Source organism: Staurois parvus, unplaced genomic scaffold (genome assembly GCF_062004578.1).
Source record: "Staurois parvus isolate SC_StPar_1 unplaced genomic scaffold, SC_StPar_1.0 ptg000401l, whole genome shotgun sequence".
Lineage (NCBI taxonomy): Eukaryota > Metazoa > Chordata > Amphibia > Anura > Ranidae > Staurois > Staurois parvus.
This window is the reverse complement of record NW_028318197.1, coordinates 5,188,703-5,204,088: the sequence shown is the minus strand read 5'-3', so window position 1 is coordinate 5,204,088 and position 15,386 is coordinate 5,188,703. Positions and strand designations below refer to the sequence as shown.

At 45.2% G+C, this 15,386-nt stretch overlaps 1 protein-coding gene across 3 annotated transcripts in view; it reads right to left on the bottom strand.

Annotated features, from left to right (window-relative positions):
• Nucleotides 1-12,830, bottom strand: part of KIZ (kizuna centrosomal protein) — a 257,345-nt gene extending 244,515 nt beyond the window's left edge. For 2 of the 3 annotated variants that reach the window (XM_089686530.1, XM_089686531.1), the window contains exons 1-2: nucleotides 12,625-12,830; nucleotides 765-827 (exon numbers count right to left, since the gene is read on the bottom strand). In XM_089686530.1, coding sequence (XP_089542656.1) covers nucleotides 765-827; nucleotides 12,625-12,815 — 254 coding nt within the window. In that variant the 5' untranslated portion in view covers nucleotides 12,816-12,830. The remainder of the gene's footprint in view (nucleotides 1-764; nucleotides 828-12,624) is intronic. The other variant, XM_089686533.1, reaches the window with a different exon arrangement.
• Nucleotides 12,831-15,386: the final 2,556 nt, after the last annotated feature.

Genomic DNA, 15,386 nt, shown 5'->3' with positions numbered 1-15,386 from the left:
AAAAAAAAACAAACAAAAAAAACCTTATACAAGTCCAGTAAGGAGACACTCAATTTTTTTTGTTTTGTCTTTACCCATATGTTCACGAAGTATAAACCCATTTTTGCAAACAAATACCCCCTCCCAAAAAAATCAACTTTTTTTGTTGGGCCGCATGCGGACCGTGCGCCGGGGGTGGACACCCCTGCTTTAAGGCTTTTTACTCTTACTTTCGAATGTAAGGAAATGTTACATTCACCCTGGGAAAGGCAACAAATAAAAAAACTGACATTTCACTATTTATGGAAAAACATTTCACACACATCACCAACATTATGGCCATGATTTGTGACTTTTGCACAAATGCTGCGACATGAACACTGATTTTTTTTTTTTTTTTTTAATAAACAGATCCCTCTTAGTCCAAAGTGCAGAACTAAAACAAAAAGGTTGAGACAAGTATTTCTGGGGGGGGGTGGTAGTTACGGTTTAAGGGCTGGTTCGCTCCTGTGCATTGAAATGAAATTGCACTGCAGGGCACAAAAAGTAGTGCATGCACATGGTACTGTGGTACCATGCGATCCAGTGCAGGGAAACACACTGTGTTTGGGGTGTCATTAAAAATAAATGGACACCCGCAGCAGATGGCACACCCAGTGCGTTTTGAACGCGGCACAGGAAATGTACACAGAACGCAGGTTTCCAACATTGCATTCTGGTGTGACAGAGCCCTAACTGAGCTTCCCAAAAGAATGAAATATTTTAAAGGTATCAGCTGTACTTACATGTGTGCATCAGATGAGTTGTACTGAAACAGCTTCTTCTCCAGTTCCAACCTTTTCATCTCACTGTGATTTAAACAGGAAATATAAAAACAAACTTATTAACCACTTCAAGTCCAGACACTTTCACCCCCTTCCTGTCTAGGCCAATTTTCAGCTTTCAGTGCTATCACACTTTGAATGACAATTGCGCAGTCATGCAACACTGTACCCAAATGATTTTTTTTTTTGCATTTTTTTGAGACAGATAAAACTTTATTTTGGTGGTATTTATTCACCACTGGGATTTTTTTTTTATATATATAAATGAAAAATCCAAAAATTAAAATAAAAAAAGTGTTTTTCTTATTAAAGTTTGCAAATAAATAATCTTTCTTCATAAATATTGACCAAAATGTATTAATCTATCTTTTTAGTAAAAACAAAATGACCCAAATTAGTTTATAACCAAAAATTATAATTTTTCTAATTTTTTTTTACATTCTTTTTTTTTTTTTTATATATATATATTATTTGTTTTTTTAACATACTGTCACCCTAGCATTACAGTGTCTTGCGGGGGGTGATGAAGATTTTTATTTTCCTTTTTACACTGATTGCTTTCAAACATATAAAAGCTGTAAAAGCAATAATCTCTATTTCTCTCTGGCTGCATTCTTGCAGCCATTGAAAAATACTGTGAGAGCTGTGATTGGTCACAGCTTGTCACATGGTACAAGGCTGTTGTGAATAGCCTTGTACCATGTGACCTCTGTGATCATTCACAGATTTCACTAGTAGTAAGCAATGATGTCAGAAAGTGACATCTTGTTTACTACTATTCATGTGATCACTGATTGGCCACTCAGTGGCCACATGAATCGGGACTTCACAAAGGCATCAGGCAATGGATGCGGGAGGGGGCGACATTTAGAAACGTCCACCTGCATTGGCAGCGCTTCCTTCCGGCCGTTTATCGACATAGGCCAGACGGGAAGAGGTTAAAAGAAAAACAATACATTCTATATAGTAAGACCCCTGTCCTATCATATCCTTCCTATCCCATCTAGTACTAAAGCTAAGTACAGGGATATACAGGGATTAGACAAAAAATAATTTGGGAATCTGACAATCAGGATTAACTGAGGTCACTCGATTACTAAACATTGATGTGGTCAGCAATACTGAACAAACAATTAACATGTCCAGAAAAATAAAACTGCTGCAGAGCTCACTCTCAGTCTTCATGGGATTGAGATTGAGCTCTGCGGTCACTTTTTGCAGCAGTTTTTTTCCTATTCCAGGCCACAATCCTATGCAATGTCCTTTTGTCTCTTTCAGTCACTTGACCATGTCTATGCTCATCATACAACGTTTTCCCAGAAAATGTATATGCCGTCAAAACCATGTACTTCATGACACGGCAAATAATCGGCAACTTCAGTCACAGTGGCACCAGCTAAGTGGCACCAATAATTTGCCCTCCGTAAAGCTCAGTAAGCTCTGACATTACTCTGTATTACTAGCAGCGCACGCAGTGAATGAGGAAAGTGAGGCTTCCCACCTGTTAGCTAGGTGTCTCAACACACAGCGGGAGCAAAAGAATGTCACATCACATCCGCTTTCACTGCAAAACATGTCATCACTTTGATACATCATCTGGGATGTTGAATTTCTATCTCCTAACGCAACCTCATCTTTTATATTTTACAAAAATATTGGGTAATTTATTGCTTTTTTGTGCCCTAAAATTAACTAACTTCCTTTACTGAAATTTTGTGGAAATATCATGCAACATAGAAAATTGGAACTATCATGATTTTATTCTCCAGGGTCTCTTCTTTCAGAAAATATATCATGTTTGGGGGGTTTTTGTTAGGCCTAAAATAATTTTTTTAAATCTTGTGCAAAAAACGCAAAAGCGGCTCTGGCAGCGAAAGGAATAAAGGATAAGCCCAACACTCCCTTTTCCTGACAAGCACCCAATCAGTGCTCATTACACTGCAAGGTCCATCTGCTTCCTGCCAGTCCCCGGGTGCAGTGCTGGAGAGAGGCAGGGAGGGGAGAAGGAGATAAACAGCGCAATGTTAAAAATATTAAACGTTTAAGTCATCATAAACCCCCTTTGTTTTTAAAACATTCCTGATATCACCTCCGATTTAAATACGGTTTTGGTTAAACAAAATTTTTTTTGTCTGGACAAGTAGATTGTCATGGGGGACAAGTAGATTGGGACACCGATTTAGTCCCTTGGACAGGTAGATTTTTAAAAAATTTCCACACCCCTGCATCCATTTTTTTGTCTAACCCCTGTATTTTTAAAGAAGTGAATTTAACATTCAACACCTTCATTGTAGGCGAATCTTCCTGGTCCATATATTTTAATGGACAGTGATCAACTCTCCTCCTGTGAATATTGAGGGAAGTCACATTCTCGGCTTTATAAATACAGTCATGGCCAAAAATACTGGAACCTCTGCATTTCTGTCAGATAATGCACCACTTCGCCCCCGAAAATTGTTGCAATTACAAATGTTTAGACATTCTCATTTTTATTTACTTTGTTTGTATTGGTATGACACAAAAAAGTGGAGACACAAAAAGCCAAATCTGATAAATTCCACCCAAAACCCAAAAACAGGACTGAAAAAAATGATTAGCACCCTCAATGTAATATTTGGTAGCACACCCCTTGCAAAAAAATAACTGAGATCAATCACTTCCTGCAACCATCAATGAGTTTCTTCCACCTCTCTACTGGAACTTTGGACCACACATCTTTCTCCAACTGCTCCAGGTCTCCCAGATTGGAAGGGTTCCTTTTCCCATCTACTGTTTTGAGATCTCTCCACTGGTACTCTATGGCAGTGGTCGGCAAGCCGCGGCTCGCGAGCCACATGCGGCTCTTTACCCAGTCTAATGCGGCTCTTCTGTGTGCCGGGCGCCTGCTCCCCTCCCTCCTCTCGGTCGGCCGCTCCCCTGCCTCCTCTCGGTTGGCAGCCCCAAAAGTCCGCGCGGACCTTTTAATCCGGCCTGCAGATGTGGCTGTCAGGATGTGTGTAGGCGGGGCAGCGTGCCGAACGTGAGGGGAGGGGAGCTAGGCTCCTCTCACAGTCCGCCCTGAAGACCCGAACGGCGCGGGAAGACAGCGAGAGGAACGCAAAAGGTAAGTGAATTGACACGGGGGACTTGGCTTACTAGAAGGGGGGGGGGGGGGAATAGTACTGTGGGGGATGAAATACTATATGAGGGATGAATTACTATATGAGGGATGAATTACTATATGAGGGATGAATTACTATATGAGGGATGAAATACTATATGGGGGGATGAAATACTATATGAGGGATGAAATACTATATGAGGGATGAAATACTATATGAGGGATGAATTACTATATGGGGGATGAAATACTATATGGGGGATGAAATACTATATGGGGGGATGAAATACTATATGGGGGGATGAAATACTATATGGGGGGATGAAATACTATATGGGGGGATGAAATACTATATGAGGGATGAATTACTATATGAGGGATGAAATACTATATGGGGGGATGAAATACTATATGGGGGGATGAAATACTATATGAGGGATGAATTACTATATGAGGGATGAAATACTATATGGGGGGATGAAATACTATATGAGGGATGAATTACTATATGAGGGATGAAATACTATATGGGGGGATGAAATACTATATGAGGGATGAAATACTATATGGGGGGATGAAATACTATATGAGGGATGAAATACTATATGGGGGGATGAAATACTATATGAGGGATGAAATACTATATGAGGGATGAATTACTATATGGGGGATGAAATACTATATGAGGGATGAAATACTATATGAGGGATGAAATACTATATGGGGGATGAAATACTATATGGGGGATGAAATACTATATGGGGGATGAAATACTATACGGGGGATGAAATACTATACGAGGGATGAAATACTATACGGGGGATGAATTGCTATGGGGGATGAATTACTATATGGGGGATGAATTACTATGGGGGATGAATTACTATATGGGGGATGAATTACTATATGGGGGATGAATTACTATGGGGGATGAATTACTATGGGGGATGAATTACACTATGGGGGATGAATTACACTATGGGGGATGAATTACTATATGGGGGATGAATTACTATGGGGGATGAATTACTATATGGGAGATGTATTTTCAGTTTTAAAAATGTGGCTCTCAAAATAAATTTCAATCATGGTTTTGGCGAGATTTGGCTCAGTTGAAAAAAAAAGGTTGCCCACCACTGCTCTATGGGATTGAGATCTGGACTCATTGCTGGACAGTTCAGTACTCTTCAGAACCTTGTCTTAAACAATTTCTGGGTGCTTTTGGTCATTGTCCTGCTGTAAGACCCATTACCTCTGACCCAACTTTCCAACTACATTGTACACCAGAATTCTTTGATAGCCTTCAGATTTCATAATGCCATGCATACGGTCAAGACATCCGGAGCCTGAAGCAGCAAAGCAACCCCAAAACATCAGTGAACCTCACTATGTAGGGACTGTATTATTTTCTTAAAAGGCCGCTTTGCTTTTCCAAAAACAGTAGAATAATGAGCTTTACCAAAAAGCTGTTGTTTTGTCTGTTCACAGCACATTCTCCTAAAAGGATTTTGGCTTCCTCAGGTAAGCAAACTCCATTATGGCTTTTTTATGTTTCTGTGTCAGCAGAAATTATTATTAATTAATAATTATATTTTCTCCCTGAAGACTCAATAGCTCATTTAGCCATAGTAGGCAAAATCATATTGTAGGCATTTCAGGGAGGATAACAGTTATACACAGAAGTCAGTAGTCTCTATAGCCTGCTCCCAGTACACACATCTGTCTTCCCAGTATCCTTGTCAGCAGTGAGATGGCCCCTCCAGTATAGGTATCCTTCCTATATCTACTGTATATACTGCCCGCTCTCATATCCTCTGGACTCCCCTCCTGCAGATACTGGCCGCTCTCATATCCTCTGGACTCCCCTCCTGCAGATACTGGCCGCTCTCATATCCTCTGCACTCATCTCCTGCAGATACTGCCCGCTCTCATATCCTCTGCACTCCTCTCCTGCAGATACTGCTCGCTCTCATATCCTCTGCACTCCTCTCCTGCAGATACTGCCCGCTCTCATATCCTCTGCACTCCTCTCCTGCAGATACTGCCCGCTCTCATATCCTCTGCACTCATCTCCTGCAGATACTGCCCGCTCTCATATCCTCTGCATTCCTCTCCTGCAGATACTGCCTGCTCTCATATCCTCTGCACTACCCTCCTGCAGATACTGCCCGCTCTCATATCCTCTGGACTCCCCTCCTGCAGATATTGCCCGCTCTCATATCCTCTGCACTCATCTCCTGCAGATACTGCCCGCTCTCATATCCTCTGGACTCCCCTCCTGCAGATACTGCCTGCTCACATATCCTCTGCACTCCCCTCCTGCAGATACTGCCCGCTCTCGTATCCTCTGCACTCCCATCCTGCAGATACTGCCCGCTCTCGTATCCTCTGCACTCCCATCCTGCAGATACTGCCTGCTCTCGTAACCTCTGCACTCCTCTCCTGCAGATACTGCCTGCTCTCATATCCCATGCACTCCTCCGCTGCAGATACTGCTTGCTCTCATATCCTCTGCACTCCCCTCCTGCTGATACTGGCCACTCTCATATCCTCTGGACTCCCCTCCTGCAGATACTGCCTGCTCTCATATCCTCTGCACTCATCACTTGCAGATAGTGCTCACTCTCATATCCTCTGCGCTCATCTACTGCCAACAGTGCCCACTGTCATACTCAGCCTCTAGGTGGGACGAGACCAGAGATCACAGCCTCCAGGTGGGACGGGACCAGAGATCCCAGCCTCCATCTGGCACGGGACCAGAGATCCCAGCCTCCATCTGGCACGGGACCAGAGATCCCAGCCTCCATCTGGCACGGGACCAGAGATCCCAGCCTCCATCTGGCACGGGACCAGAGATCCCAGCCTCCATCTGGCACGGGACCAGAGATCCCAGCCTCCATCTGGCACGGGACCAGAGATCCCAGCCTCCATCTGGCACGGGACCAGAGATCCCAGCCTCCATCTGGCACGGGACCAGAGATCCCAGCCTCCATCTGGCACGGGACCAGAGATCCCAGCCTCCATCTGGCACGGGACCAGAGATCCCAGCCTCCATCTGGCACGGGACCAGAAATCCCAATTTTTCTTTATTAAAAATCTTGCAATCAATTAACATAAAACCCATATACAGAATATACATAAATAAATAAGTATATACATAAAGAAAATAAGTATAGCAAAATCTGTGTCGGTAGTGGGGAAAACAAATCTTACTAAGTCTCAGATTAATACACCAGAGATCAAACTTGCAAAGTCAAGAAACAACCCTGCACCCATTATGCATGCAGCCTTTCTTCAAAAATAAGATTTTAACCAACAAAAACTAAGGGAATGAAAAGAACAGCATAAGAAAATAGCCCCTCACCCAGAGATGGACAGTTCTCCAAAGGCAGGTATGATATTCCTCCACGCCCTTATCCAGACTGCCTGAGGCGCTCTGCCCTTCTCAAGACCCTGAATCTTCCCAACCGCACCCAGAATATTGTGGACCACTATCTCAACAGGGAGGAATTTCATCCGCAGGGTAATTTGACACCACGCATTCCACAAGAAATAACAAACAACTATTCTAACTAGAAAAAGTGTATCCAAATCAAAATCCCAGCGAGCTGGGAATGCCCCGTCCACCCACTCTGCATAACTCCTGCAGGGGAAAGGGGATTCCCAGAATCCTCCCCACCCTTTTGTACACCTCTATGTTAAAGGGACACTGGAGTAGAAAGTGGTCCATAGACTCCACTTTACCAACACACTCCGCTCTAGGATAATCCTGATACTCCACTGGGCGATGCTTCAGGTTCCCTCTCACATAGAGCCTTCCATGGAAAGCGAGCTAGGTTTGATCCCTAAACTTCAAAGAGATCCTCTCCAAATTAATTAAACACAACCCCTCCCTCATTACGGAGCCTGGGCAATCCTTCAAGGCCAGTGACACACTGAAAGTAGAAGCCAAAATCCTCTCCTCCAGAAGCTTCCTGGAAAGGGACCTGATATCCTCCACTGTCACCTGCCACTGCCGAAGTGTACGCAGACACAGGGTAACATAAGCCAGAAGCTTGCCATGTCGGACTCTCAGACCTTTCACTGGCCCATCCTCCCAGCAACACAGAAAAAGCTTAAACCAAGATTGAAAAATACCCCTTATCCCGGCGGGGTCTCTGCTAACATATTGCCAAGATTGTATTTTAAAAAGAGTAAAGAAAAGAAAACTATCGGGTTGACCAATCCTAGGCCACCCTCCCGCCTGGACAGGTAAGTTACATTGCGTTTGATTAGGTTCAGCCTATTTCCCCATAACAGTTGGAAAAAACAGCTGTAGACCCTTGCATAGAGAGATACTGCAAGATACAGACGAAACGATCATATAAAAAAAATCAGGTACGTTTTGGTCAAATCAATCCTCTTCCTCAAGGAAAGCCTCCATTTCTTCCAGCTTGCTACTTTGGCATTGGCATCCACCAAACTGCCTTCCCAATTTCAATGGTCATAGTCACCAGGACTAAATTGGATGCCCAACACAAAGCGGACATATAAAAAAAAAAAAATTGGGATCAGGTAAGTTTTGATCAAGTCAACCGTCTCCCTCAAGGAAAACGTCCATTTCTTTCAGCTTGCTACATTGGCATTGGTATCCATCACCCTGTCTTCCCAATTTCAATGGACATAGTCACCAGGACCAAACTGGAAGCTCAGCACTTTAATTTCCTGCGGAGGCTCCGGGAAGAAATCTGGAAGTTCGAAAGTTTCACCCTCCTCACCCATCCAGAAAACTTCACTCTTTTCATGGTTGATTTTAGAGCCAGAAGCCTCCGTGTACTGCTCTATCACAGAGACCACCTCCTGCGCCTCCTCAGTCCCAGAGATAATAACAGACACATCATCAGCAAAGGCAGCCTGCACAATGATCCACCCTCTAGTCTTCTTACAAAGGGGTTGACTGCGAAAGCATATAACAGGGGGCTCAAAGGACATCCCTGGCGCACACCAGAGCCAACCTCAAAAGGCCATCCAACTCAACCATTAACAAGTGGGAAGCTCTTAGCCCCTCTATATAATAATTTTAGCCAATCTATAAACCACCCCTTCAGGCCATATCTACCAAGTAGCAACCACAGATATTCATGATTCACTCAATCAAAAGCTTTTGCCTGATCCAATGCCAGCAAGTACTTTCTCCATCCAGCAGCCCTGCATCGCTCCAAAGCCTCCCAGACAGCCAAAACTGCTGAAAAGGTACTTCTACCTTGGACCGAACAGTACTGATGGCTGGGCAACAAATTGCCTGCTAATGATGACAAGAACCAAAAAAGAATCTTTGCCAAGATCTTTCTATCAACATTGAGAACACTGGTGGGGCGCCAGTTCTCAAACATTGAGGAGTCTTTACCTTTTGACAGCGGATTGCCTCAGAGGGAGTGAACCCTCTTCTAGACAGCTATTAAAAACCTCAGCTAAAAAGGGAGTCAGAATGGACTTAAAACACTTGTAAAATTCAGCTGTCAATCCATATGGTCCAGGCGATTTTTTTGGTAGCCAGCTTGTCTATAGCACGAACTACCTCATCCGCTGAAATTGGTTCTGTAAAATCCACCAAAAGCAATGTACCATTTCCCAATCCTGGAGTAAAATCCAGAAAGCTTTCCATCCTGTCCCAGCTAAGCTCCTTTCTTCCCAGGTCTGTATATGCCCCAAAGATCTCCAAGATCCCTGATCTGGACTTCACCAGGGAATCTGTACTGTCTTTCAGGCCAATGACCGTCGTAACTGCTATGACTTGCTTACAGTTCTGGTAAGGATCAAGCAAGTGATATTTTCCACAATCCCTCTCCAGAACCAAGGAGGCATGCCAGTCATATTGACACTTCCTAAGAAGAACTGCTGCAAAAGTCCAGAATAGAAACCTGTGCCTGAAAGAAATCCTCGAAGGATTGTCTTAACGCTACATCTTCCAGGAGAGCCGAATTCAGTTTCCAGACACCCCTTCCCCTGGGTGGAGTGTTCGACACATTCAGAGTCACAGAAAGCATACAGTGGTCAGAGAACTTCACCACCCTCAACTTAGGAGCCGAGAAAGTAGAGTTCTCCTTTAAAAAAAACCTGTCTATCCTACTCTATTCCCTCTCTGAAATGTGAAACCCGTGCTGCCAGGGCAGTGCTTAATGTGCACATCTACCAGGCATGCCTGTCTAACCATATCTCATAACCCAGCCTGTCTATGGAGCCTCTCCTGTCTTCAGGCCTAATTATGGTGTTAAAGTCATCTCCAAAGACAACCTGCTGGGATGTAAAAAGGTAGGGCATGATCTTTGTGAGGAGGCATTTCCTGTTCCATTTTGACTGTGGGACACAGCTATTGTTCAGACGCAGGTCCTGCCCCATAACAGAGATGTCTAAGACCATGCATCTCCCTATTTCTACCTCAATTACCCACATCACCATATTGGTTTTAAGAAGCACCGCAACTCCGCTGCAAGGCTCAGCCGCAAGAGACCAAAAAGAAGGGACCGCATCTCCACTCCCTTTTTGCTAGATGGACATCTGCCAAAGTATTGAGCCAGGTCTCTTACAAAAATAAAATCTCAGCAGCAAACTCTCTGAGCAAAAATCAGGCCATATCTTGAGCTTTTGCAGATTTAATGCTGGCAACATTAACGGTCGCCACCTTCAATGGAGCAGGAACTGCCATCAGGATGATTGGGATAGTCGTTTCTTAACCTCTGCCACACTCTCATCACCAAAAGACCAGAGATCCCAGCCTCCAACACATACAGGACCAGAGATCCCAGCCTCCAACACATACAGGACCAGAGATCCCAGCCTCCAACACATACAGGACCAGAGATCCCAGCCTCCAACACATACAGGACCAGAGATCCCAGCCTCCAACACATACAGGACCAGAGATCCCAGCCCCAACTGGTACAGGACCAGAGATCCCAGCCCCAACTGGTACAGGACCAGAGATCCCAGCCCCAACTGGTACAGGACCAGAGATCCCAGCCTCCAACTGGTACAGGACCAGAGATCCCAGCCTCCAACTGGTACAGGACCAGAGATCCCAGCCTCCAACTGGTACAGGACCAGAGATCCCAGCCTCCAACTGGTACAGGACCAGAGATCCCAGCCTCCAACTGGTACAGGACCAGAGATCCCAGCCTCCAACTGGTACAGGACCAGAGATCCCAGCCTCCAACTGGTACAGGACCAGAGATCCCAGCCTCCAACTGGTACAGGACCAGAGATCCCAGCCTCCAACTGGTACAGGACCAGAGATCCCAGCCTCCAACTGGTACAGGACCAGAGATCCCAGCCTCCAACTGGTACAGGACCAGAGATCCCAGCCTCCAACTGGTACAGGACCAGAGATCCCAGCCTCCAACTGTTAAGGGACAAGCGATCCCAGCCTGCAACTGGTACAGGACCAGAGATCCCAGCCTCCAACTGGTACAGGACCAGAGATCCCAGCCTCCAACTGGTACAGGACCAGAGATCCCAGCCTCCAACTGGTACAGGACCAGAGATCCCAGCCTCCAACTGGTACAGGACCAGAGATCCCAGCCCCCAACTGTTAAGGTACAAGAGATCCCAACCTCCAATTAGCACGGAACGAGAGATCCCAACCTCCAACTGTTACCGAACGAGAGATCCCAGCCTCCAACTGTTACCGAACGAGAGATCCCAGCCTCCAACTGTTACCGAACGAGAGATCCCAGCCTCCAACTGTTACCGAACGAGAGATCCCAGCCTCCAACTGTTACCGAACGAGAGATCCCAGCCTCCAACTGTTACCGAACGAGAGATCCCAGCCCCCAACTAGCACGGAACGAGAGATCCCAGCCCCCAACTGTTACGGAACGAGAGATCCCAGCCCCCAACTGTTACGGAACGAGAGATCCCAGCCCCCAACTGTTACGGAACGAGAGATCCCAGCCCCCAACTGTTACGGAACGAGAGATCCCAGCCCCCAACTGTTACGGAACGAGAGATCCCAGCCCCCAACTGTTACGGAACGAGAGATCCCAGCCCCCAACTGTTACGGAACGAGAGATCCCAGCCCCCAACTGTTACGGAACGAGAGATCCCAGCCCCCAACTGTTACGGAACGAGAGATCCCAGCCCCCAACTGTTACGGAACGAGAGATCCCAGCCCCCAACTGTTACGGAACGAGAGATCCCAGCCCCCAAATGTTACGGAACGAGAGATCCCTGCCTCCAAATGTTACGGAACGAGAGATCCCAGCCTCCAAATGTTACGGAACGAGAGACCCCAGCCTCCAAATGTTACAGAACGAGAGACCCCAGCCTCCAAATGTTACGGAACGAGAGATCCCAGCTTCCAACTGTTACGGAACGAGAGATCCCAGCCTCCAACTGTTACCGAACGAGAGATCCCAGCCTCCCAACTGCTATGAGACCAGAGATCCCAGCCTTCCAACTGCTATGAGACCAGAGATCCCAGCCTCCAACTGCTATGAGACCAGAGATCCCAGCCTCCAACTGTTACCGAACGAGAGATCCCAGCCTCCCAACTGCTATGAGACCAGAGATCCCAGCCTCCCAACTGCTACAGGACCAGAGATCCCAGCAAGCCTTGTGACCAGTACCTGGCCCCAGCACTCCTCCTTAGTCTGGCTCTGGCCCGGACAGTCCCGTATAGCTCAGAGCAGTCCTGCGGTTGGTCAGATCAAGTCTCCCGGTCCCTTAGCTCCGCCCAGAACTCACCAGTCCCTCAGGTTGCGTTGCAGCTCCCCGATCCGCTCTTCCAGCCCGGCGTGTTCCCGGAGCCGTCCCACAGAACCCATCGTCCCCGGACACCGACCTCCCCGGATCCGATCTATTCCATTCACTGCACACCAGCTGGGGGATTTCCTACCCACAACACATTGCGAAGCTTCATGGCCGCTGGTAACCATAGAAACCGGAGAAGCGAGGGTTGGACGCATGACAGTTGGTCACATGACCTCTTTGGTTGTAGGTGATTGGTGTACTGGGATGTTATGGTGTTTACAGCTTAGACCTGCTGAAGAATTTTGTCATGTGCTGTCCATGAAGAGAAAGGAGAGCCGGTGTTGCATGAAGATGACACACATCTTCATGCAACACCGGTCATCAGAGAGGAGATCGCCTGGATCGTGTCCTTCACACAGGATTAATCATCGTTCATCGACCATTCATTTATCATTCATCATTCAGTCATCTATCCATCATTCATCCATCCATCATTCATTCATCTATCCACCATTCATTTATCATTCATCCATCCATCCACCCATCATTTATTCATCTATCCATCCATCATTCATTTATCATTCATTCATCCATCCATCCATCATTTATTCATCTATCCATCATTCATTTATCATTCATCCATCCATCATTCATTCATCCATCCATCCATCATTCATTTATCATTCATCCATCCATCCATCATTCATTCATCCATCATTCATTTATAATTCATCCATCATTCATTCATCTATCCATCATTCATTCATCTATCCATCATTCATTTATCATTCATCCATCCATCATTTATTCATCTACCCATCATTCATTTATCATTCATCCATCCATCATTTATTCATCTATCCATCATTCATTTATCATTCATCCATCCATCATTCATTCATCCATCCATCATTCATTTATCATTCATCCATCATTTATTCATCTATCCATCATTCATTTATCATTCATCCATCCATCATTCATTCATCCATCCATCATTCTTTTATCATTCAGCCATCATTTATTCATCTATCCATCATTCATTTATCATTCATCTATCCATCATTAATTTATCATTCATCCATCCATCATTCATTCATCCATCATTCATTTATCATTCTTTCATCAGGAAGAATTAGTAAAGAATGGCTATCAGAGCAATGATGAACAATAGTGCCATGCCTTATGATATTTGAGATTAATCAGTCCTCATTTGTGATAGTGACTAGTAGACTGTGTCTCATAGACATACCATTGAGGGGGAGTAGTTTACTTCCCTGCCCATCAGTTATGTAAAAGTGCCTCTGTCTGGTCTTTTTCTGTCAGTTTCTGACAGTTTTGGGGATATAGGTGAGTGGGGATGAGCTCAGACATGTGCATACACAAGTCTAAACCCACCTGAGCTATCCCACCAAGAAGCCGTCACTGCAGACAAAAGTGGTGGTGTTCCCCACCCCGCAGCCACATGTATACACACCCCTTGTATAGCTGCAGGGTGGTGGAAGCCTTCCACCACTTATGGGCTGTCAGCAGTGGTGGCTTCTTGGTAGGATAGCTTACTCTAGGTGGGTTTAGATTCATGTCCTTACAAGTCGTGGCCAAAATATCAGAGCATTTCTAGACGTGGTTTGATAGTGACAGGCCTTGGGGACAGGTTTTAGCAATATGGTATCCAAAGCAATTAGCACAGGATTGGTCCTATACTAAAATACTGTCAATCATGACAAAATGTGGGCAACAAATTGGTAATTGTGACTAAATAGGGGCAACTGTGACGATACATGGGCAACCAATTATCAATGTTGGCAATACTGGAGCAACAAACAAGTGATCATGACAATAGATGGACAACAAAAGCCAAAGGTGGCAACGCATGGGCAACAAGTTGTGGAAATACTTGGGTATCAAACAGGCAATTTGACAATACATGGGCAACCAACAGTCAATGGTGGTAATACATGGACAATAAACATGCATGACTCTCATGCTGAACGTCATGAGGACAATGGATGGGCAACAAAAGCCAAAGGCGAGAATGCACATGCAACAAGTTGTGGCAATATGTGGGGATCAAATAGGCAATTTTGACAATACATGGGCAACCAACAGTCAGTGGTGTTATTACACGGGCAACAAATGTGCATCTGTGACAATAAATGTGCAACGGTGGCAATACATAGCAGCAATCAAACAATGATAATACATGGGCTATAAACAAGCAAGAAAATTCAGGGACAATCATATCAACCACGTTTGCTCAGACCACATCTCCCTTTCTCTCCCCTGGGTCTCCAGCTGTAGACACACGTGTGACCAAGGCCAGCTAAAAGTACTGGAAAAGCAGAGCTCACAGCCCACACCTTCTTCTGCTTCTGTCTTCCTCTGTATGGTCAGCTCATTCCCCTGGCCCCCAGTGATGGCCCAGTCTTAGTAGTCTACCGATCAACCAGAGTCCACAGGCCAGTTCTGGAGAGTCCCTACCATTACCTATAAACGTTAATTGTGCTGTACTCCAAACCATTAGTTCTCTGCTGGTGGTATGTGCCCCACAGAAGGAAATCCTGAGTTTTCCCCCTTAAAAGCACATTACTATGATTTTTTTGCCAGTTCCTTTACCATTATTCTGTCCCCAAAACTCACTTTTCCATTTCTATGGCTCTATGGGGTTGATTCACTAAAGGCAAACAGGCTGTTTAATTTGAAAGAGAATTTTCCCTTAACTTAGTGAATGAGGTGAAGCTCACATGACTTCTATA